This window comes from Gymnogyps californianus, chromosome 5 (genome assembly GCF_018139145.2).
Source record: "Gymnogyps californianus isolate 813 chromosome 5, ASM1813914v2, whole genome shotgun sequence".
NCBI classification, from domain to species: Eukaryota; Metazoa; Chordata; class Aves; order Accipitriformes; family Cathartidae; genus Gymnogyps; species Gymnogyps californianus.
The window spans coordinates 33,018,440-33,041,911 of record NC_059475.1 but is presented as its reverse complement, the minus strand read 5'-3'; the positions used below and the strand labels follow the sequence as shown (position 1 = coordinate 33,041,911).

The 23,472-nt window shown below is 43.2% G+C and overlaps 1 protein-coding gene across 3 annotated transcripts in view; it reads left to right on the top strand.

The window, feature by feature from the left end:
- SUSD6 (sushi domain containing 6) overlaps window positions 1–23,472 on the top strand; it is an 89,188-nt gene that overhangs the window by 21,784 nt on the left and 43,932 nt on the right. For all 3 annotated transcript variants that reach the window (XM_050896948.1, XM_050896946.1, XM_050896947.1), the window contains 2 exons: window positions 15,583–15,770; window positions 20,293–20,322. In XM_050896948.1, coding sequence (XP_050752905.1) covers window positions 15,650–15,770; window positions 20,293–20,322 — 151 coding nt within the window. In that variant the 5' untranslated portion in view covers window positions 15,583–15,649. The remainder of the gene's footprint in view (window positions 1–15,582; window positions 15,771–20,292; window positions 20,323–23,472) is intronic.

The window sequence follows — 23,472 nt, the reverse complement described above, 5'->3', positions numbered from 1 at the left end:
TTTTTTTCAGTTATGGGAAGTCCTGGAGACATTGTTAATGAGTTCAGCTGAAGAAATAGCACAAGGAACTGTGGGAGAGGGAAGGCTCACTCTTGCGTGCGAAGCGTGAACTGGAATGTGTGCAGAGAGGGTCAGGAGGTGTGGTAGTAATCTTAAGAAGGAACGAAAGAGAAATGAAAGCAGAGGTGAAGCTGTGTTAAGACTTGAAGATGAGGGGAAAGAGCTGGGAACTGGAGGGGAAGAGCCATTGGCAAGGAAAGTCTTAGTCTTTACTCCTTTCATAAATGTGGTTTTATAAATTAATAAGTATCAAGCTCATGTCAGTGACTGTAGCTACAAAAATAAAAAGGGAGTTAAATATTTACTGATAAGAATTTGAGGGAAGCCTGTTTCCAAGTAGTCTTGCTCTTTGATTCTTGCTTCTGAGCCAAATTATTGGCATGTTCTGGGACAGAAATAGCTTATGTATCTGAGTGACCTTTTAATTTCCTTTTCAGTCTTCTGTATCCACTGTAATGAACAAAGAAAGCATTAAGAACAGGTGTGGTGCAGATTTTATTGCATGTTTGCAGTAGACCAAATAGCTCTGGATTTCTCTGGGTGTTATATAGCAAGAACCTGCTGTGAGAGTAAGATCACAGGGAACCAGTTGTGGTTCAGAGTAGAGGTGGTTTCTCTCCATGTGATGGTAGCTCATGATATCTTTGTAGCAGTGGTCTTTTTTGTTGTGTGTTTATACAGCACCTAGCACAGTGTGGTCTGATTCCTAGGCTCTGATTTCTGCCTCCCTTTGCCCTGCAAATGCTAATAAGGCAAGAAGTGCTTGTGAAGAGCTTTTTTTTTTTTTTTTGGCCTAGTCCCATACCTGTCTGAAGCAAAAGTTTATCATTTGGCATGTGCCCCAGGCTTCCTGTCTGCATCTCTTTCGTTGCAGTGACTTCCATAGTGAGTCACAACAACTAGCTGTTATGTATGAAAAAGGATGTTAAAAAGCATGTGCTAAAGAGAAGGGGATAAGAAATGACGGTTCAGTCAAGAGGCTTTCATTGGTTGAGGGGATGAGGGAGGTGTATGCAGTGGAAGAAGAAGCAGCGTGAGATCAGTGGGCTTTTTATTGCGCAGCGTGAAAAGATCGCACAACTGAAATCTGATCTAAACTTTTCTTCCTGTGTGTCTTACAAGAAATGTTTTCCATGTAAGGCACAGGAGAGCTTGCTGTAAGGAAGCACGTGGCTGTCATTTATTTCAGAAAATGTGTCTCAGCATTCAAACATAAGAAAACAGACTAGATAGACCTGTGGTAGCGGCAGCCTTTATTGCCCACATTTATGCTATTTAAAGACTAGTCTTCTCCAACTTGCTTCTAGTGAAATAACAGGCTTGCCTAAAGTCTACTGGCTACTTGTAGGTAAGGAGAATAAGCCAAGTGTTGCTGGGGATAGGCCTGACATTTCTCAAGTCAACATAATTGTATTACCCAGCTGATGGTAAGCCGAAACCCTTCCAGAAGGCTTCTAGAGCTCTGGTTTGACTGTTGGTAAATGATTTATTATGCAAGTCACCTATACAAAGCAGCCCGCAGTTCAGGTGTGGTTTTAAAAAGAAGCATTGATTATGTTAATCACTTCTCTGAAGTTCTTCAAGACTGGTTCATTCCCCTGATACCCTTTTTCCCTCAAAATTTTTCTCCTGGCATATAATAGTGGAGGAAAAAGTTCTCTCTAGGAAATGGGGATTTAAGCATTTCTTGTCTAAAGAAGCAGAGGATTCCTTTTTGCCTCTTGAAATGAAGGTGTTTTGCAGACCTTGGGTTAATCATCTTAATATCCAAAAAAATAATTCCAGCACTTAACATTGGCTAATTCCATGAACTGGACCCTCCCAATATTGATGATATTAAGGCAGTAACATGCCTGTTCCAGTCTCCTCCTCAGCTTTTTTTAGGCTTCTGCAAAGTCTGAGAGTCTCATTGTACGTTGTGCATCTTTCTTTTGTTGCAATGTCTGTCACATTACTAGCATAGGTCTTAATTCACCAGTCTCAAACCTTTTGCATTTTGTGTGTAGGCCTGTGTCAACACTTGAAGTGAACTGGGATCCCTCTAAATATCATCATCTGTTGATGATTGGTTTGTACATAAGCTCTATAGCCTGCTCTCAGGAATGTGCAGTGGGCATCGAGCATTACCGTGCTCTGAAATGACATGGCCCTCACAAGGCTGGTTCTTTCCTCTTTCTGTATTTCTTCATTCTGATCAGATCAGAAGTCCTTCCTGTGGTTAGGAAGTCTGATGGTCAAGCTTATTTCCCCAGAAAAGAAAGAAAGCAAAAATTTCAGGTTGGGCATCTTGTAACTGCTGACACTGCAGACCATCACCTGCTCTGCTTTTCTCCTTGCAGGTGGAAGTATCTGTAGTGTTTGCAAGGAATAGTTTAGTGTTCCCTTGATGATGGTGGTGTTGAGGGTGTACCCTTCAATTCTACAGAGGCCTCCCTCCTGAGGGCCTTTGCCTCTTGAGAAGAGTAACTTTCTATGTCATGTGATGCAGAGTTCTGAGATTGAAACTTGCCGTTGGTCTAGTGAAAAAACCCGACAGCTTTCTTTGGTCAGAAATAAAGATTTCTGAATGGGAATGCTTCTTCAAAGAACTGAAACTCCTGCCCTATTACACCTGTTTCCTAGCAAACATAGCATAAATATAATTAGCTCTTTCAGATTTGGTTTGTTTGCAAGGAACTTGTGAAGACTATCAGTGCCTTTGATGTAAATAAAGCATGGCTGTGCTTGGCAGAGAAGATGAAACTTAACCTTGGTCTATCAGAAGTAAGTTGCCGGGCTCTGTCCTCACCAGCAGGTGGTCCTACCTTTGAAAAGAGCTGGTAATAGCGTTTCACTGGGATTTCTTCCCATTTGCAGGGGTGGTGTGAAGCAGCCTTTGCAGTGATTCCCAGCAGCTATACTGAAGCGCCTCTGAGGAGTGCAGTTTGGAGGTGGTGGGGAGGCTGGAGAGGGAGGTGGAGGCTGTGGGACTGTTGCTAGAGGCCAGGGAAGGGGATGTGGCTGTTGGAGAAAGGGCTTCTGATAGCTGTTGTGCTCTGTAGTATGCTGTAAGGAGGGTGGTTTCCTCAAAATGTGCCTTATAGCATCCTGCGGAGCCTTAATGGAGCTATTTATTTTCCACAATGCAGGCTTCTCTTTGTCCTCGCCCCACTTCCCTCTGCATGTGAAACAGTGACTCTGCTTCATGAGGAGAGTAGATCCTGAAGCGCAAAGGGAGACAAAGAAGATAGTTTGTTGTCCAGAGCCAACTGCTGCTTACATCTGTTACATGTCGTGTTCAGCTCAACCAGAAAAGCAGTTTTAGGTGAGCTAGAATGTGTATAAAAGCAGGCAGAGGCTAGCCTTTTCACAAAATGAAGCTTCTAAGTGGCCTTTTAAAAGATGCTGACGGAAGCCCGGACAGTTGCAAATGACAGACCACCAACTCCTCTGGATACTGCTGCTGTACATGACGCTCACAATACAATCTTTCCCTGAACTTTATAGGTGGAGCTACAGATGACATCTGTTTGGTTGTGGTTTCTGGCCCCCCCCCCTCCCCCCCATTGTTTCTCTCTGCATTTAGTGAAGAGAAGTGAGGTTAGCTTAAAAAAAAAAATTCTTTGTCAGTTCCTATGCAGGGACCCTTTCTGGAAACTCTGCATAATGTATTTTTTTCTTGTGAATAAGAATGAGAAGCTCAGTTAATCTGTGCATATAAGACAGTTGCCAATCTGTTGATGAGTAGACCTTTCTGCAAGGTACAGGCTCTCTTATTTGTAAAGCATGCCGTAATTTAAGTGGTTGCTCTGTTTCTTTTGAACTGTTGCTCCTGTGCTATTACTTTACTGTTGCTTCCTACTGTCTGTTCAAGAGATGCCAGAGAATTGTTGAGCAAGTTTCTGATATTGATGTCAGGCTATTTGTTTCCCTCCCCACACATGTAGCATTTGTAGGAACTAACACTTGTGTCTCTGTATGGTTTTTATTTAAAATGTTTGGCCGTAGAGGAAAAGGAAATTGGTTTGTTAACGCTGAAAGATGGAGCGAATGGATTTAGCCTGTTGTTTTGCAGCAAAGTCTTAGACTGCGAAGGCAAAAGGGGAACAGTTTTGGTGAGGATGACTGCTGACTCTTGAAAGACTAAATTGCATGTCAGATTGACAAAATAGGGAAAACAAATTTAATCTTAAGAGTACAGTAATAAAGGGATTGGGTGAATTCCCTTTGAGAAACTCACTTGAAAATAGATTAAACAAACATGAAAATCCTCTGCTGTTGAAAGTCATTTTAAATCTTCATCTTGCAGTTTGGTGGGTTTTGCATATTAATTTCGCTATCCTATAAGCTCTTGTAGCTGATCTCTTTGTGCTGCTGCTTGGAGCACAATGTTACAGGTAAAAACATGAAGAGGATGACTTTTAAACTAGCTTGCTTTATACTAATTCTAATAACCTTTATTTAATCAATTCACTCTGAGGGAACCTTGTCTGCAGAGACAGGAAATTGCTTGAGGATTACTGGCTGTGGCAGGACCTTCATATTTATTTGCAAAATGTCGGGGGTGAGGGGGTGGAAAATCAGTCTTCCTTTAAAGGCAGTTGAAGCTGGAGTTGCTGTACTTTTCCTGCAAGGCTGAGTAGAGGTCACTGAGAATTCTGTGCTAGAATGTTTTTTCTTGACAAATAGTTTGATGGCTTGAGTGTACTCACGCAGGGTGCTTGGAGACACATCAAAACCTCAAGGAAAGCAGTATGACCTGTTTCCCATGTGGATGTACTACTATTCACTTAGCTGCTAGTGGCTTGACAGAGTTGTTTCCTACCCTGCAGATAGTGAAGAGTTAAATGTGCCTGCTCTAAAATGCCCTTTTTAGGGGGAATGGGGAAGGATCTTCCACTTCTCAGCTCTGTGTGCGCAAGAGGAGTGTGGGGAAGAGGTTTCTGGGGCAGCATGTGTGGTATCCTTTATGCTCATGTGCCCAGCCTGTTGACATTTGAATATAAGCATGCTGGAGAAGTAACAAAACACAGAAATCCAATGAAGAGACTATACTCTCTTCTCTTCTTGCTTGTGTTTCATGGATGCTTGCCTGGTAGTTGGCCCATTCAGAGGGTGGAGGACTGTGACTAGAGCCAGGAGGGAGACAGCACCCAGGAGCAGTGTGCTTGGCTGAGGGACAGCAGGCAGTATGTATTGCTTACAGGGAGGCAACTGCCCAGGTCAATGGCAGGATGCTTCACCTCTAGCTTCTGGTCCCAGTGGTAAAGAGGCATTGCCTGTGGCTTTATCCAAGGTTTGTCTTTGTCCATGTGAGTATCGGGAGGGAATCTGATCTTTGGGAGGGTTTTCCCTGGAGTTTTGAGGCAGACTGGACAAAGCCTAGGTGTGCTTTTGCAGTCCTGGGTGGTCTAGTGAAAAAGCCAAGGTGTGAGGCAGAAGGTGAAATAACCTGTGTCCTCTAACTTCTGGATGTATCTCCTTCTGACCTAGCATTGGCACGTGTGCGATTCTTGCCTGTGTGCAGGAGCACTTTGTAGCCTTTCTCACTGTTGCACAGAACTGTAAGATTTATTGCCAGAGCAAGTTGCTGACTCTTGCTGTCCTGCTTTGTACAACTCTTTCCCCTCTTTCAGCTTCGATTTCATTTGACTTCCTCTAACTAGGCAAGCCTGTGTTGCCTTTGGCTATCGTGGAGCACTGTCACCCAGCTTTCTGGCTTTTAATCTGCATGGAAACCAGGATGCTTGGAGCCCTGATTTAGGGGGAAGGTTTAGATCTGGAGTGTCTTTATGCATAGTAGATTATTTCTGCCACACTTCAATGTGGATTGAAAATGGAGCTGGTGTTAGGAGCAAGAAGCCTGTGCAATTACTTGGCCCAGCATGTTGTACAGTCTGCTTGCTTAAGTCAGAGAGTGGTTCCACACACTACAGGCTTTGGCAGCAAAGCTGGGGTGGGAGTTTCTTACCTCTCCCCGGCTGCTGCTTCCACTGGTCCCAGAGCTGTGCCAGTGCAAGGACCCAGTTTGCACAACAAGCTCCTGAAAGTTGCATCAGCAGTGTGGAGGGGACAATTAGCTGTGAAGTGGGCATGGGAGCAGCAGCATGGGGATGTCTAGTCACCAGGAGCAAGGAGTCATCCTTCAGCCAAGGTAGCAGCAACAGCCTCTAAGTGCTCGGATGGTGGAGGGACAGGCCTCAACCCCAGCTGGCTCTGCAAAGGAGCAGTGTTGATGTACAAGGGGCAGACTAGACTAAGGGTCAGTAAAGGCTGAGGAACCATTGCCGCTGTATAAAGAAGGTGCTGAGAGCTGCTGAATGAACTATTACTACCAGGCAGTGCTCCTCAGCTGCCTTGAGACCCTTTGCTTAATGTTTTATTTGAGTTTCTGTTTGGTAGCGGCTGCACAGAGGCTCCTCTTCGGGGAGCTGAGGAATGGCAATCCCTGTGACACTTGCAGGGTGGGTGCTGTGGGATGGGTGCAGGAGGCTGTGGGTGTGCTCCCCCTCCTGCTGCAGGTCAGAGCATCCTGGGTCCCACTTCTGGGCTGTCCTAGTTCCAGCAAACAGTGTCCAAATAGATTTTTTTTTTGAAGTATTTTTTTTCCACTAATAGCCATGCTTTGTAAAGTCTAAATGTCACTGAGTCAGGTGAGGGCAAAGTTGAAGCTTCAGACTGACCTTCTATTGAGATGCAACTTACAGGTTTTATTTATGACAGGTTTTATTCTGTGGACTCTTACTTCTCTACTCTTCTTTCTGGCATGCTTCTCTACCACCCCAAGTTAATGGTGGAAATCTTTAATGCGTAACCTTTGAATGGTGGTTGTGGGTCTCAGGAAGCCGGTTTGCTACCCTATCAGAAAGGGACCTGTCCTGGGGATTGCACTTGGCCTCCTCATGGTGTGTGTGTTTCCCCTCATGACATGTAATGAGCAACGATCCTTCTTGGAGTGCCTCTCTGGCTTGACGCTCCTAGCTTGTGCTGCTCAAATCAGAATATAATTACAGCTGATCCCTTGTTAGAAAATCAAATTAAGCATAGCCTGTTGAGGGAGGCCAGTTAGAGAGAAAAGGCTGTGGAGGTCTTGTGTGCTCTCTGTGAGCTGGTAATTGTGAGAGTGATTTAAAAGAAAGGAAGCTGTTAGGACTCCTATTTCCCCCCCCTCTTCTCTCAGCCCTTGAGTATTGATTTTTGAGATAAATTTATGGTACCTTGCCTAGAGTCTGAAAGCCTCAGGTTGAGTATTGGGGTGGATGCTGGTGTGCCTGCTGCCAGTGAGGGTGCCCAGCTGGGGAGCCTGCCTGGGCTACCTTCTGCAGCCACCCTTGACCATGGCCTCACAGGAGCAGGCCTGTGTGCAGGCGGTGTGCTAGTCATCCTACAGTTTTAGTTGCAATGGGTTTGAATGGCAATGCAAAACCTGAATTTTCCTTTTTCAGTTGTATGCTGGCAAGAGTGGTGTGGCTGGGCTATGTGGAGTGAAATGTGCCCAATGCCACTGTGATCAGCCTCTGCCACAGTGAGGGTTTGTGGCAATACATGTGCATCTGTGATGTTAGCACAGTGCATCCTAAATAGGAAAAGCAACAGGAAACATCTAAGTTTGCTGCTACTAAAAAAGAAAAGTAAAGGGAAGTAGTGAGCTAATAGATACAAAACTGAGCCATGGTGCTGAGATCTTTTGAAGGCCTGCTTTTTTTTCCCCACCTTACTGAGATCTATTGAAGCTGTTGTCTGCTGTGTTAGAATCTCAAATGCAGTCTTAAAGTCAGAACCAGAATTTGAAACTGTGAAACTGTAGAATTTTAACTTTCTTAGTTTGGTCAGTGATACTGGGTTGTTGGAAGATGAAGTTTTCAGAGGACTTAAGGGCCAGTCTTGTTTCTCAGAGTTTTTTTGTGTGTGTGTTTATCTTTGAAAAGACCTTTGTGCTGACAGACATCCAAACATCAAGGATTTGTTAGCTGGGAAGGTTCTGGTATTACAACATGTCTGTTGTGGAGAACTTTCTGTATAAACTGTGATACAAATAATAAGCACTGCACAGCAATTGTCATCATCCCTTGGAAGTGGGTGAGTGGATGTTTTCATATCTGGGAAACTTGATCATTCTAAACTTGAGTTGTGTCTCACAGCTGTGCTTTCAGAAATAAATGTAAGAGTGCCTCCATATTCTAGTATAGTTTCTTATTTAATGTCAAACTGGTTCACTGAAGTTTATACATAGAGGGCTTTGATAGGAAAAAGATTTCCCAAATGGATGTCCTCTTCAAATGGCAGTGCTGCCTGGTGGTATTGCAGCTGCGTGTATAGCAGACTGATGCTTTTAGCCACACCAGTTGAAATGAAAACACAACAAGTGGTAAGGATGGGGAGAAGCACATTCTAGTAGTGAGAGAGTATAAAATAAGCATTTACTGTACATGAGCCTTGTGGTGCATTCCGTGAAACAGATTAACATAACTGCATAAATAAGAAAAGCATCCTGGATATACAAGTGACCTTACCAATCCAGTGCTGCTTCGAGAACCCTGTTCTTAATGAAAGTAACATTTCAAGCTTGTATGTGGTTTCAAGAGGTTCTGCCTTTGCATGGCTTTTCTTTATTCTCCTTCCCTGAAGCCATTTCAGTTTACTCTGAGTTTTCTTTTTTAGGACTTATTATTTTTGGAAAGCGTTCTGGAACATTTTGTGCATATGGTCCTCTGTAAATGTGCTGTTGTACTGATTAAAGCTGAAAGTATGAAACTTAGCCTTTCTGATGCAGTGTGGCAGGGGAAAAATGCTGAAACAATAGTTTCCAAAGGGAATACTTTTCCAAATAAAGATGTATTTAAAAAAACCCAAAACAACCTGAGAAAGATTGCATGTGAGATGTATTCTCCACTATCCCCCAGTCTCTACTTTCTCCCATAGATTACGTAGATGCCAGTATGTTTAAAAAAACCCCAAAACCTTAAAGCAGATCCAGCACTTTTTTTTAATAGCTGGTTTCTCTTCATTCACTGGTGACGTGACCCCATCGTTATAAGCATTTTTGTAATAGCACAGAAATCTGCCATGTGTTGGAGTTGTGTGTATTAACTGTCTAACTCTCCACCCTGCCCCTCCACAACTCTGCTTTTCCTTCCTACTGGTGCCTGGAAGCTCACAGTTTGCCCGTAACTAGCTTCTCCTTCCTTATTTGGAAGGACAATTGGATTTTGATCTCTTTATGTTCCTCCTTCCAAGTAAAACAGAAAAAGTTTCCAGTAAAATTCTGTGACTTTCAAGGAAACTTCTTAAAACTTGGGGAGCTAATGATATCTGGGGCTTTCTCTCAGACTTGCCAAGGCAAGGAAAATTGGATGATTTTTTTAAGTCATAAAATTCAAATCTTTGGTGACTGTCAGACCTGGCATGACAACCACAGTACTTGGAAATGGGGAATGATCCTCACAAGACTGAGACTGTTTCTAACTATTTGTCTCTGACTCTGTTTCTAAAAGTATGAGTGTGGTATTTGCAAGAATGAAAACCAGGTCCTAGAGCAAACTCTGCTGTGGTGTCCTCTTCACTGTGTCACAGAATGGGAAAGCAAGTCAATTGAACAGAAAACATTTTATGGCTTAAAGGCTATGATGTGAAACAATGTTACTATGTGTTGCTGTATCAGAGTACCTTGCTAACAGTTTATCCTCTGCGGTTGGGTGTCTGATGCGGTCCGTCCTGACCTGAAGTACGTTTTTTGGAGGCCTACTCTGATGCCTTCTTGGGAAGATGGAATTTACTGCTGCAGTGCACAGATTTATTTAGAAGACCAGTGTGTGGCTGGTTGGTTGGTTCTTAAATGGTTAATATACCATGCAAAAGGATGGCAGTTTAGCCTGTAGGAGATGCAAATCTGCGAACTATGACTGACAATGGTGTAGCAATGGACTTTTAAAGTGTGCAGTGAAAATATGCTTGATCTGGTTTTCCTTGAGGGATCCAGGAGCCCTTCACTTGGCTGACTTTGCAGGTCATAGGCTAAACCCTGTGGCACAGTTGGGAAATGAGGAAGGAAACCCAACAATTCAGGTCCCACTACAGGTTGCAATCGGGTCTTGGTTTGCAGGAGGATGTGCACTGATTTCAGTGTCTCAAATAAGCAGCTCAGTCTGCCCTAGTGATTCCTTTCTGTAGCAGGGGATATGTGCAGTTCAGCCCTCTGCTTTATGCTGTGTCTGTGCTATGCAGAAATCTGCCTTTTTATAATTCAAAGATGAAGGTGTAAAACAAAGCTACCAAACACACATACTCTAAATTATCTGGTTACTCTGTCGGGCGGGGGGGGAGGTGGTGGTGGGGGGGTGTGTGTGTGTTACATGGGTTGTTTGGTTTTTCTTATTTCCACTCTTCCTCTTCTACCTTTTCCAATTATGCTGGACAATTGAGAGTTGGCTGTGCTGAAAAGTCAGACGATTAAGATTTTTCTAAACTGCCTGCAGGTAACTTTGAATGCTTTGGTTTTTTCTTTGTGTCTAGTTTAAGTGAACAGTTTAATTGAACTGTGAAGTTATCCCAAAATGTTAAAAATACAATTCTGTTTCTAAAAGCTTTCAGTTAAACTGGTTTAGCTACAGAAAGTAAGTAGAATTAGGGATTTCTTTCCTCTGCTGGCACTTGGACTTGATTTTTCTGTAATTTTTCTTATTAAGCAGCCAAGAGGATGACGTCTTGTTTTAAAGCTTGACTGCTCATTGAAAGCAGACAAAATAAGGATACAACAAAACCGGCAACTAAAGGTGAAGGTTAAACCTTCCGAACCACACTGCTCACATTAGGTTCTACCTGCAGTGTGACCACGAGGCAAGAACAATCCTTGTGCTTTGCCTTTCAAAAGGTATGCTGTGCACACCCATCACTCATCCCACTGCCAAGATCTTTGCTGTGTGCATTCAAGAGATAGCAAACAACTTCTGAGTATTATTCTGTGGGGGGGAAACTATGTGAATAAAATGGATATTTCTGATGTTCATGAGGATAACTAATTTTCTTTTGGCAAGTTTCAAGTATGGTATTCAAAAGCAAGCCAGTAGCATTCCAAACATACTGGATGCTTCCCTAAAACTGTGAAGAATCCAGGTTGAAGACCTGTTTTCCAGCAACGATGACACAGGACATAGCTGTGCCAGGCATCTTCAGCAACTGGAGAGCCTCAGACTGTCCCGTCCACCCCCCTGACATCCCATGCCCTTGGTGCACCAGAACTACCCGATTCTGGTTCTCTTTCATGTCCTGAGCATATGACCTTCCAAAGAACACTTTTCCATGGGGACCTAGGAGTCCTGCTGTGATGAAATGGAGAAAAATCAGAAAATTAATCATAATCCTGGGAAAATGTACACATGCTTATGAAGGGATCTTGGATTAAGCGATATGAGTTGGCAGCTTCTGAAGGTCTAGAAGATAAATGGCAGAGGTCCCCAAACAGCTTAGCTTAGAAAAAGCTCCTGCCATATGCGAGTGCGTCGTCTTTCAAAATGGCTGATTGTGGTTTAAGAGTGAGCAGGAAGTCTGGCCTGCATGGAAGCTGATGCCTGCTTTAGGGAGTTCGTGTAGAAGTGAACCACTGCTCGTTGTGCGAGCAGGGCTGGCCATGCAGCAAGGAGGACTAATGCTGAAGCATCACTGGGAAGGTTGCTGGATGACAAGACTTCAAGAAAAGAAAGAGCCGGGGGTGGCTGTAACCTGGGAGCAATGAGTACTTTTTTCCTTGTTCATAGCATTCCCTGAGAGGGTGTGTGGCTATTGACTTTGTGGCCGTAGAGGATGGTTTATTTTCTCATCCATATTTAGTAGGTGTTTTTCAAAGTGCACTTTAAAAAGCAAAAAAACCCCACCAAACCCTCTATTGACTGACGTACTGTTAACAGAGAAGAATCTCCTGTCCCTTCCTTACTGTATGTATGGGAACTGCTGGCTATACTAAATATTATCTTTGAAAACATCTCTGTTTAAACTTAATCCTCCCATAACCCTTCAGCCTAGGCTGTAGCATGTGAAACAGGTCTGAAGTGTCCTCACTCTGTATACTCGTGCTACTGTCTGCTTCTGCATCATTCTTCCTAGGATCCATTAAAGAAACCAGCCCATTCCTTAATGCTGTGTGTAAACAGGGAATCGCTTTGATTCATGTGAACCCATGAATTGTTAAGCTATCTCCCTGAGAGTATGTCTCTGACAAATGTGTGTGCTCTACAATGCACTCCAGTTAACTTCTGGAGGTGGAGGCCTGAAGAGTTGTTATGAAAGCTGCTTCCCCCTGAGCTGTAGGTATAAGGAATGTGCTAAAACAACAGTCAACTTTCAGAGCATGTCCGTCTAAATAGCTTCCCAACCACCAGCTCCCCTCTGGGAAGAAAGGATACCTTCATATCTAGCCGGAATCTCTTTCATCTTCTAATTTTGCCAAGGAAAAGTCAAGGCTGGGAACAAGTTTTGTAACTCGGCTGAAGCCCGAGGGAGGATCCTCGCAGGCAGTACCTGTGCCCATTGTCTCCCAACAATTCCGAGGGGTTTATCGATGCTGTCTTCCACTAAATGGTTTTGCTGCCTTTGTGTCTCCTTCAAATCCCACGCTAAACTAAATCAGCTTAGTGGGATGTTACTGTAGGCGTAGCAGCAGCAATTTACGGCATTCCTTGTGGGGCAGCCCCATGTCTCTGACAGACAGGATCCCTGATAACCTGGGGCTCAGGTGACTTGGTAGCTGAAAAGAGGTGGGGAAACCATGCCTGACTTTAGAAGGAAGGAGAGAAACAGCGCTGTGCTTTGGAGCAGTCTGGTAGTGAAGCGAGAAACCGTGCCTGACTTTAGAGGAAAGGAGAGAAACAGTGCTGTGCTTTAGAGCAATCTATTAGTGAATCGAGAATAAGCAATAATTGAGTCCCTCAGAAGACATTCTTGTTTTAGGTATCTCTAACTTCGTTGTTGTTCAGAGACCAGAATTGGACTGCTGGCTTCCACGTGCAGTCTTTGAGAGGAAAACGCCTCTGGGGCAAGGTAGCACACCTCAGGTGGCTCAGCAAATTCTGTGATAATTGCATGCCCTCTTCCCTACCTCTCCTTCTGGCCGCTGATATGTCACCCAGCAAGCACTGTTCCAAGGGCAGGGAAGGCCACCTTTAAAAGATACCTTGGCAAGACTTGCAGAGTTTGTTATACTAATGAGGCTTCATTAAATTGGAATGGGGAGGACAGACCTGTCTCGATTTAATCAGAAGGGCCGTTTGCTGAAGATGGTGCGTTGCTTTGTCAGAGCTGTAATTCAGTGTAGCGCAGTGACTCTTAGAAGAAAGCATCCAGCTGTTGGCCTGGAGTATAGGCCAGATGCTGGCCTCTTCCAATTGAATATGAACTTAAAATCCATGCAGGAGATCTGACTTGAGAGGAGGGGGCAGATGTACAGACTAGCTGGCTTGGCTTTCTTCAGAGGAGTATTTTTTTTTCATTCTGTGGTTTAATCGTTGCTGAAGGAATTCTAGTAGGTGAGTGGCAGCATCCTTACTCCTTTCTGCATGGTAGGAGTTTGGCCAACAAAGCATTGGCTCCTTGTCTGTGGAAGACATGAGAAATCTATAGGCTGTGCTACAGGCGTAGAGTGGGATAGCTTCACTTCTTTCCCTCCCTTTCCAAGGGAAGCAAGAAACAAAAGGGGCAGACACAGAGTTTATTGTAGCATCAGCTCCAGACTTGCCACATGGCAGTTTAAATGTCATCTTGAAATGACATTTCAAGGCAGGGGTGTATGCAGACAAAGAATTCTTCTTTGATAGAGACTAATTGACTTGAAAGATCCAAATTTTAAAGATAGCTCTTTTATGAAGTAAATATGAGCAAAGTAGTCACATGGAACTAAGGAAACCCTCTTTTCACTAGGATGACTTCCAGGTTTAATGACAAATCTACATAGTCCTTCCCATAATGCAGCTTCTTGTTTGCCTGAGAATGGAAAGGTGAGTTGTGGCTGTTTGAGCCATGTGTTTCTCTGGTCAGGGCTGGCTTGTTGACTTTGTCTTGGAAGTACTTAAGGATCTGAAAGTCATACTGCCTTCCCTAGTAGTAGGCGTACTAACCCAGGTCTCCCATCTGTTCTCATAGGGTACAAAAGAGTATGATACCCACCTCTGCACCTCTCAAATTTGTTTGGAATTATCCAGCAGTTTTGAATTTCTATGGGAAACTTGGCCAAAAAAAAAAAATCCCCCTTCAGTATGAATATCCATTTAACTGAAGAAGCTGTGGCTGAATGGGATTTCCCTCAAAATTAAAAGTATTCCTGTGGTCAAGTGTAAAAAAAAAAAAAAAAAAAAAAAAAAAAAAACAAACAAAAAAAAACCACACAAAAAAAAAACAACCCAAAACCAAAAAAAACAAACCACCATTAATTTCTGCAAATTTTTTTCCCTGGGAGCTTTAGATGTTTGTGTAAGGAATAGCATGATAGAAGTGTTGAAATGTGTCTCCATGTGGTTTTTTTTGTTTGGGTTTTTTGTTTGTTTTGGGTTTTGGGGGGGTGGGTGGTTTGGTGTTTTTTGGTTTTGTTTTTTTTTTTTAAACTCCATCACTCACCCAGTTGTCTTTATCCCAGTTTTCTCCTTCCTCCTTTGTAAAACTAGTACACACAGATTTTTTTAGTCCCAACTTTCTTTCATGAGCATTGGAGTTACGCATGACACTGTTATTCATCCAGGTCCAAAGTTACCATTGGAGGTCTTGCAGGCTAAAACCATACTAGGTTGGTGGGATGTGTATTCTGCTGGGTCTTTTTCCTTCATTAAAAATAGGGGTTCAACTTTGTGCTTTCTTGATTTCCCAACTGCACTTTGTGTGTTTGTGTACGAGTCTGTTTTTGCTGTGACAGTGCCTGATAGGCTATGGCTGAATCCCTCAGTCCTCACATATGACAGTGTCACATCCTGCAATTTTAATTGCTATGCTCTGTACTGTCAGAACATTATACCTGAGGTTTGCAAGTTGTTTTACATTCTTCCTCATAAGTGTGTGTTTGCCTGCCTGCTGGCTGGCTGTCAGGTTTGCTGTGCTTCTCCAGGTGGCTGAAGAAGCATTTGATTTATTTATCCTAGCTGTCTAGTACAGTCTGCTGTGTCTTGGAGACCATCTGAAAGGTGGTGGGGGTGTAGGAAGGCTGGGTCTATTGAAGTTATTTTGAAACAGATTCTCCAGATGCTGTATCCTCTGGGGTTGTCTTGAAAGGAAAAGCTGAAATTAATTGTAAGCTAGGCAGTCTTCACACCTGAAATATTAGAGGGTGAGTGAAAAGTTCTGGTCTCTCTATAATGCAGCTCCTTTTAGTATTTCCTATGTGTAAGATTGCCTTTTCTACTCCTGTTACCTTGTGAACTGTGAATACTTGGTAAGATTCCTAAATGCTAGAACATGCAAAAGGTCGCTCGTGTTTGTTTCTGAATTTCCCCTTTTCCTCCCCTCCCCAGATGTTGTAGGTGTTTGGCTCAACACTTACTGTTTCTTTCTTTGTCTTTGTTTTTGTAGACCGAGGTGCTCCTGACCAACCAGATATTTCAGGAATTTTTTTAAAAGAATCTTTGGTGGGTAAAAGATGTGCCATGGAATGGTAGCACCAAAGAGCAACACAGGATTGTCTCTTGCCTTGACTAGCCATGGGTTATTTCTTCTGCTAGTTATCTTTGGTACCTTTATCTTGGAAGCACAGGCCACAGGTAAGTGAAACCTTTGCATATGCTGCAGGGAGGGGGAGATATGTGAGTGTGGAGGTGGCCTTATATTTTTATGGGGAAGCTGGTGATGGTTGATGTGTTTGTATACATCTTTCAGTACTCACAGGAAAAATTCCATTGCTACTTGTTAAGCAGAGGGCAGTGTCTGAACTGAATGAGTCGTGCGTATTAGTAAATAAGTGCTTGTCCTTTACCCTGTCATTTTGATTCCCCCAGCTTTTTTGCCCTCCATTCTCATCCCTTCACTGCAGCTGGGGGCACTCGGACCATCTCAACAGCACGGACCACATTTTGGTTGAGTGAGATTCTCATGTAGACACTCCTATCTGTATGCCCTGTAGCAACTGCTCATGTGAAGTAGTTTTTGGAAGCACAGGCTGTCTTCAGCTCTCTTCACAGCTGATGAATCTGTTTGGTGTTTCCTTGTGTGCTATCTTCTGATACCTCAGCACCCGCTAACTGCACCCCTCTATTAGATCCTCTTTGTAGCTTGAGTTTTTCCCTCTCCCCTTTCTAACTTCTTGATGTTTATCTGATGGACAAGTGTTGTGAATAATGTAAATAGCAGCGCAATGGGATGATATGTAAAATGTCAGCAGAGATGAAGGGATCTGCCTTTTAGAAATGAGTGGAAGAAGAAAATATACCAGATACTCACAAGGTAGTACATGATGTGAAGTATGTGCTTGTTTACCCAGTATACCCTGAAATAAGTCTTTTCTCTCAGACCAGCCATGATGTAGTTTTTGTCTGTAGAGAGATGCCTGATCATAAGTGGCATGGGATGGAAAGAATAACTTTGTGTGCTCTTGCACAGAACTTTGAAGGAGGTTAGTTCCAAAAAGACATGTAGATTTGACTTCAGCAGCTGTTACAATGTAGAACAATAGCTTACCTTTGAAAACAAAATCTCAGTTCTCGACATAACTCTAAAAAGTCCTATTTATTTGACATATCATGGCACCTGAAAATGTCTCATGACCAACACTCCTCAGCATCAGTGAAGCTTGAATTGGCCTCTTTGTGGTAGAGCAGAATAAATGTTAGTTGCCAGATGCACTCAAAGCCGAGGTGATCCTGCATGGAAAAGTCTGCTGGTGCTGGAAACTGCTGGAGGAGGAGTTGATCTCCTGTTAGTATTTCTGGCCCTTCGAGTTGGAAGGGAGTGGCTGCTGAAATCAGATATCCCAGACTTGTATGTCTTCCTGGCCTGATTTTGGCTTTGTAGGTAATGAGGGATGGGGGGACACACATGAGGGAGTGACAAACAGGCAAGAACAGATAGTGAGAGTGGGAAAGGGACAAGGTCTTTTTGGATCTGGTCTGTCCTTGTTTTTTTTCAGTCTTGCTGTTACTGGTGATAATGTCCCTGACTCATTTCAGATGTAGGCCTGTCAGATATGCCTCCCAGCCTGGGGCTGGAGTGCACCATCCCCATTTGAAACTCCCACGACACACTGCAGCACCTTCAATTGAGTCTGTAATCAGTATGCAAATGCCTTGTGCTGCACGGAGCTGCTGGATGAGGAAAGGCAGCCACAATACTGGCAAGCCTTTTTAGTATCATTTTTGAGGCATCCAGTCACATTAACAAAAGCACTACTTAAGCATGTCAGAAGACCCGAGAGTGGTTCTGTGTTGTTTCCCTTTCTGTGTTCCTTTTGCTTCAGGATCTGAAACCAGCTGTGGTAAACTGATCAAGGCAGGTCATCAGCTAAATAGGATTATAGTGGCTAGGCATGAACCATTTTCGGCAGGGGAAATGAGAAAGTGAGTGCATGTGGAGGGGAGCCCAAGATCATAGCAGAGGGCAAGACATGCAGGGGAAAAAATCCTGGGGGAGGGGAAGGGCTCGCTGAGGAGCACTTCCATGTACAGGTTTTCTGAGACTGGGAGGTAGCAACCCTACTGCCAGTTGCTGGGAGGGATGGGGGTGCTCAGCGATGCGTCATGGGCCCGGAGAGCTGCACCTGCAGCAGCACGCCAGCCATGAGTAACATTAATGAGCAAGTCAGCCGAGGAGCAGAGAGCCAGATGGAGAAACAAAGAATACTGGCGAGGCGCTTGGAAAATCATCTTTCCCTCATCTTTGTCCCCCAACCACCCCACCATCCTCACTTTATTACTTTACATAGCAAAATCATTCAGAGCAGGCAGAGCAAAGCGATGTTAACATGAAGCAAGAGATTGTATTAAATCTCTTGGTGGTAATGCTTATCTTGAATGCGAGGCCAATGTGACATGCTTACAGTTGCTACAAAAGCTGAAGAATGTTCTCATAAAAAGATAGACGAGCATGGAGACAATGGCTGGCTCAGCTGGCTGAGAAAGCAGAGCTTGTGATTCATATGTTTAAAACCATATGATGTGTATTGTATTGCAATAGTTTTGCTGTTTAGAAATTCTATTGCTTGAGTTCCAGGAGGCTTAGAGATATATTCCTGTTCTGGGCAGGAATTTGTTCTCTTTGCCACGTGGTTAATGCAGAGGGCAGACTCATTTCCAGTCAGCAAGCATCCGGTCTGTCCTCTGGTAATAAATTGATTTTATTTATGCATGGATTTTTAAGAAAAATCTTCAGCACTTTGTCTCAAGCAATCTATCCAAATATCCTGGAGTGCCGTGAGATGAGTATGATAAGTTGCTTAGTCACTAAGCACACTGCAGAATTTAGGGAAACCGCTTCCTCTTCACAGGAAGATATCCATGAATATAAAAATAACCACTGCACGTATTTTAACACAAATGCAGCATTTGGTAATGGGCAAGCAATGAAGCTATGTCAGAAGAGGAGGATTTATGGAAACTTCAGTGCTGTTCAGAAATATTTTTTGAGCTTTATCACTGTTGTGCCTTTTTTCCCCGTCTGGCAAGTTCTCCGAGATTAGTTGGGGGAAATAGTGAAGGAATGAGCAGGTGAGGAGACTTGGGAAGCAAGGACCTGAAATGCTGAGGCTTAGTTATTCCTCTGTCTCTTCTGTTTTCTTTGAGGTTTCATCTGGAATGTAGCTAAGAGCCGGGGTGCTCAGTAGGTAGAGATGGGGAATTTTTGAAGTGTTGGAGAGGAGCAATAACAACCATTTTGTCTGCTTTTCTACAGATAATGCTTCTCTAATTCTTTCTTTGTTGCTGTTTTGGGTTGTTGGTTCCCCGCCCCCCCCCAGCCTTGCTCCCATCTCTGGCCGTTAAGGTTATTCCCAAGCTCTCAAAGGCCTTGTGTTTATATCTCATTCACGATGGTCGTCCTGTCTGGCCAGGCTATTTTTGGAAGGATGACAGTGGATCAGAATAAGTTGTTCATTAAATTTTAACATGTAGTCTCTAAAATAGTCTGAAAGCTTCCTATCATTTGTGTTCCAAATGGTGTAATCTCTCTTGGATTCATAACCAGCTCTGTCAGAAACCTATCAAAACATAGGCTGGGCCTTTCATTATTCATAACAGCATCACCTGGTCCTGAGAAATGCAAGTAAAGGTGTTGGTAAAAGTATTAAACATCCTGAATTAAGCAAATATCAGTACCCATAAAGGAGAGAGTTTAAATATTAACCTTTAAAAATTAATAATAATGCAGGCTTGGTGAATCTAAGTCCATTTAGATGTAGACACAGCCTGATTTTTGTTGACTGATCACATGTGAAATGCTATAAAGCTAGCTCTTTAATTTTTAGGATTGCCATTACAGTGATAAATTGAGCTTGAATAAACTGAAACGACTTCATTCCTGTGTGTTGTCTCTGACGCAAATGCAGCCAGTCTGCTGCTTGCTGTTCTAAGGTCTTTTCAGTGCCAAGGTTATTCTGCACAGAAGCTCTTGGATACTGCTGGTATTTGTTTGCATTGCATAGAACAGCTTGTTAGAGCGCAGTCCAGTCATTGAGCAGATTCAGACTTGTTCCTATTCTTTGGGAATCTGTGCAAAGCAGAGTTTTCCTTTGTCTCTGATTATGCAGCTGAAAGGAAGGCATTTATACAGCTAGGGATGAATTCAATGGTCATAAAAAAAGGAGACTATAACATTAGATGGCCAGACAAATGTGGGGAGGTGTCGTGCATGAACAAAGGATCTTGATTCTAACCTGCATGCTTCATGTAAGTGTGGGTTTGGAGAAATTATGGGGTCAGCCCAAAGAAGTGTGTAGTTCTCCATGGAGAGAAGGGGGAGCAGTTTCAGGTGCAATTCCTCTTTCCAGTCCCTTTCGAGAGCTTGGTAAGAGCAGAGTGGTACAGAAGAGCATGGTGGAGAGCTGTGGAATAATGGCCGGGCTGCAGAGGTGGCTAGGAAGCAGATGCAGATGGGCCCAGAATTAGACTATTCAAATAATAGTATTCACACTGTTACTACACTGATCCAGGCAGTGCTATTTAAGCAACTGGCTTGAAGGGAGTAATAGGGATCTCAAGAAGCCACACAACTTGTTTAATTTTAACTGGTTCTAATGGTTGAAGGATGAATTAAAGCAAGCATAATAGTAATCCTGAATTTTCGTTTTGTCTATCCTAGGTTGGCTCAGCAAATCCAAAGGACCTGCATGTGAGTAGACTTACATTCACTGCTGTACTATGAGAAATGAGTGTGATGTTTTACTGTTTAATATAGGTGACTATGAGCTAAGATTCCCATTATACTTTTGTTGTGTTGGATAGGCTGAGATCTATCTCTACACCCTATTTCTATTTTTGGTCCTTGTATTTGGAAAAGATGACTGCCATCAGTTTGAGAGAGGGAGATCAACTTAATATGTTTCACTGTGCTTGAAGGGATCCCTGTGTCTTCTGTAGCATTTAACTTCAAATGACTCAAGAAAAAGCAAATAGAATAAATATTTCATTAAAACATAGAGAGAGATGCTGCTTGTGAGAGTTTTGGGAGGCTGCCAGAGAGGACTGAGAGGACAGGAAGGGCAAGCTGAGGCAAAAAACCTTTTGTTTCCTTTAATCAAGAAAGGTGAACATCTCATCACAGAGCATGACTCTGGATATGTTGCATTGGATACTCCTGCTTTTCATTTCCTGTGCTCAGAAAAAGTCTAAAATCTTTCCTGTGTGCATGTTATGGATGTACATAACTTTGGGAGGAATTGGGAAGCATATTTGGCTTCTGTATGTGTTCTAAATGTATAAAATTTTGTGTAAATCTTCATTGAACTCTGAAATTTGATCTGTTTAGTCTGAACTTTCTGCTCTCCTCCTCCAAAAAAAAAATGGAATATAGGAACAGAATCTGAGGGGAATGGATTCATAGTGAAGTATTTAAAGGTGTAGGAGGGGAATTTTACCACCTACCAAATTTTGGTCTTCAGAGTGGGAGATGGTAGAAGAGCTGATGGAATCCTCTGAATCCTGGATTTTTACCCAATGCCTGAATTTTACTCATGGCAAGACTGGTGTCACACACACCTAGCATTAAGGGGCTTTCAATTCTTGGCCATGGTTGCTAGCAGGAAAATAAGCTGCTTTAGAAAATAACTCAAGAGTTGTCTGGTCCAACTCACCTTAGCTTCTTGGGCTAGAATGAGAAAGACGGAAACTGGTAGGAGCTTCACTATAGAGGGAAGCAGAAGGGGCACTGAATGGCATAGTTTGTTCTTCAAGAGAAAGTATTTGTGAACCGTAGTCCAGGTTCTGACTCATCACCTGGTGTCCCTTGATGACTGCTGCCCACTAGGTTGAAGATACAGACTTGTCTGTCTTATGCAGCTTCCTTCTATCACTGAGTACTTCCTTTTTACTTGAGCAGATCATTTGGGAAGTTTGGGTTTGTTCCTAGTCTCGTGGGAAAAGTCCTGACAGCAGGACAGAAGAAAGTTTGCTTGCTATCACCTTGTGCCATTTGAAATTCCTTTGCTGCTTCTGTCCCTTTTGAGTCCTAAACTGGTTACCATTGCAGCTGAGGCATTACGTTTTTAGGTTATGTTGAATGTTTTTCATCTGTGCAACCCGTGTCTGCCATTGCTTCTCCAGCCCTTATATTTAACTGTAGCAGCACAAGCAGTTACCACCTCCTGTTTATGCTGCCAGCTATTGCTGACTCTGCAGTGGGGATGGCAGAACAAGAAGTAAATTTGCTCTGGAACTGTGGCAAACTTCAGCCTGGGCTGTTACTGCAAATACTGCTGGAATAGCTGGCGTGTGATATGTAAAGCTGTGGAGTAGATATGTCCTGAGCATGCTTACATGGGTGATAAGGGGGAAACAAGTGGTAGGGCAAGGTAGGTAGCCGTAGACTGTTGAGTCTTCAGCTTTTGTGGCTGAATCTGTTAAGGTCCTGTGTTAAACCCAGCAATCTGTGTCTAGATGAGGATTGCTAAAACGCTGCTGATAACAAGCCACTGATAGTCAAGAGTGAAGGTAGGGTGCTGAAGGCACTTGAACAGCAAGCTCAAAAATGCTTGTACCTTCGTGACAGTAATTGGAACCCAGTGACAGGATTATGGCATTGTCTCAAGAGGTTATACCTGCTTATCTGTGCGCACTGATCTGCATCTAAAAAAAACATTTTCCTTTTAATGAATTGAAACCTCTGGGGAGTGTTCATCTTCCTCTGCAAGCAGGAATTCCCCTGAGGCTCTGCTTCTGCAAAGTTTTGTACTGGCGTTGGAGGACTAGCAAATTGCTTGCTTCCAGATGTCGTTTAAGGGATTTGAAATAACCCCTTAGGTATGGGGCTGCTTAGATGAGTTATAGGATGTGCTAGGTGGATTGGGCTAGAGGGGGCTTGTTGCTAAACTGTTGAAGAATAAAATGAGCTTTTTGGCCCAACCTAGTACAGTGATCCTTTTGTTATGGAAGGGGGAGGGGAACTTTTGGAGGTCCTGTGCTGAGAAGACTGTCTAATCTCAAGAGATTGTGGGGATGCTCCCTCACTGCTTGTGTACGTTGGCCTGGCTGGTGCTGGAGGGAGATGCCTCCTGTGTTCCTTCTCTATAGGGCCAATGCTCTGAATGCAAGGATAAGTGCATTTATCCGCTTGGCATGGTAAGAAGCATTTCAGGGGAAGCAGAAGCCAAAGAGTTGAACGGTAGCGTAACAAAAGAGCATCTTTAAATCCTGCAGGCTCAGCATTTTAGGTCTGTCTAGTCTTAATTCAGTGGGGAAAATCTTTCTTGTTCGAGAGCAGAAAGAAACATTGCTGCTGCTTTTGAGATATATCTTTTACTTTGTCAGTAAAGGGAGAAGCATGTCTGTATTTGAAAAATGTTGCCTTGCTGTAGAGTGAGATAAGCAGCTCTGGTGGACATTGTCTTGAGTTTTCAACCCATAGACAGGGAAGAAACGTGGTAAGCCTGACACATGCAGAGTCATAACTAGAAAGTCAGAGGCTGCTGCTGCTTTTCTGGCTTGAAGGAACATTTTCTATGTCCTGAGAAAAAGACCAATATGGTATATAACGAGTTTTGTGTCAGACATACCCTTAGGCACCCATAAAAGTATCCATCAGAAAGAGAATAAAACTGTTTTGTGATCTTACCAATTTTGTTTAGTCAGCTTTGCATTTTCTTCTGCTTATTTTTCAGCAGAGATGTCAGCTGCTGAGACAACAGGTGAAATTTTTGTTTTAGGTAGAACTAGAATATTTTGAAGGAAATGGAGCTATCTGGAGACTCTTCAGGCATAGAAAAGGACTAGAAGCGAATGGAGACTTGTAGGAAAGTGGCAGAATAGACTGAAGGTGAATGAGGAT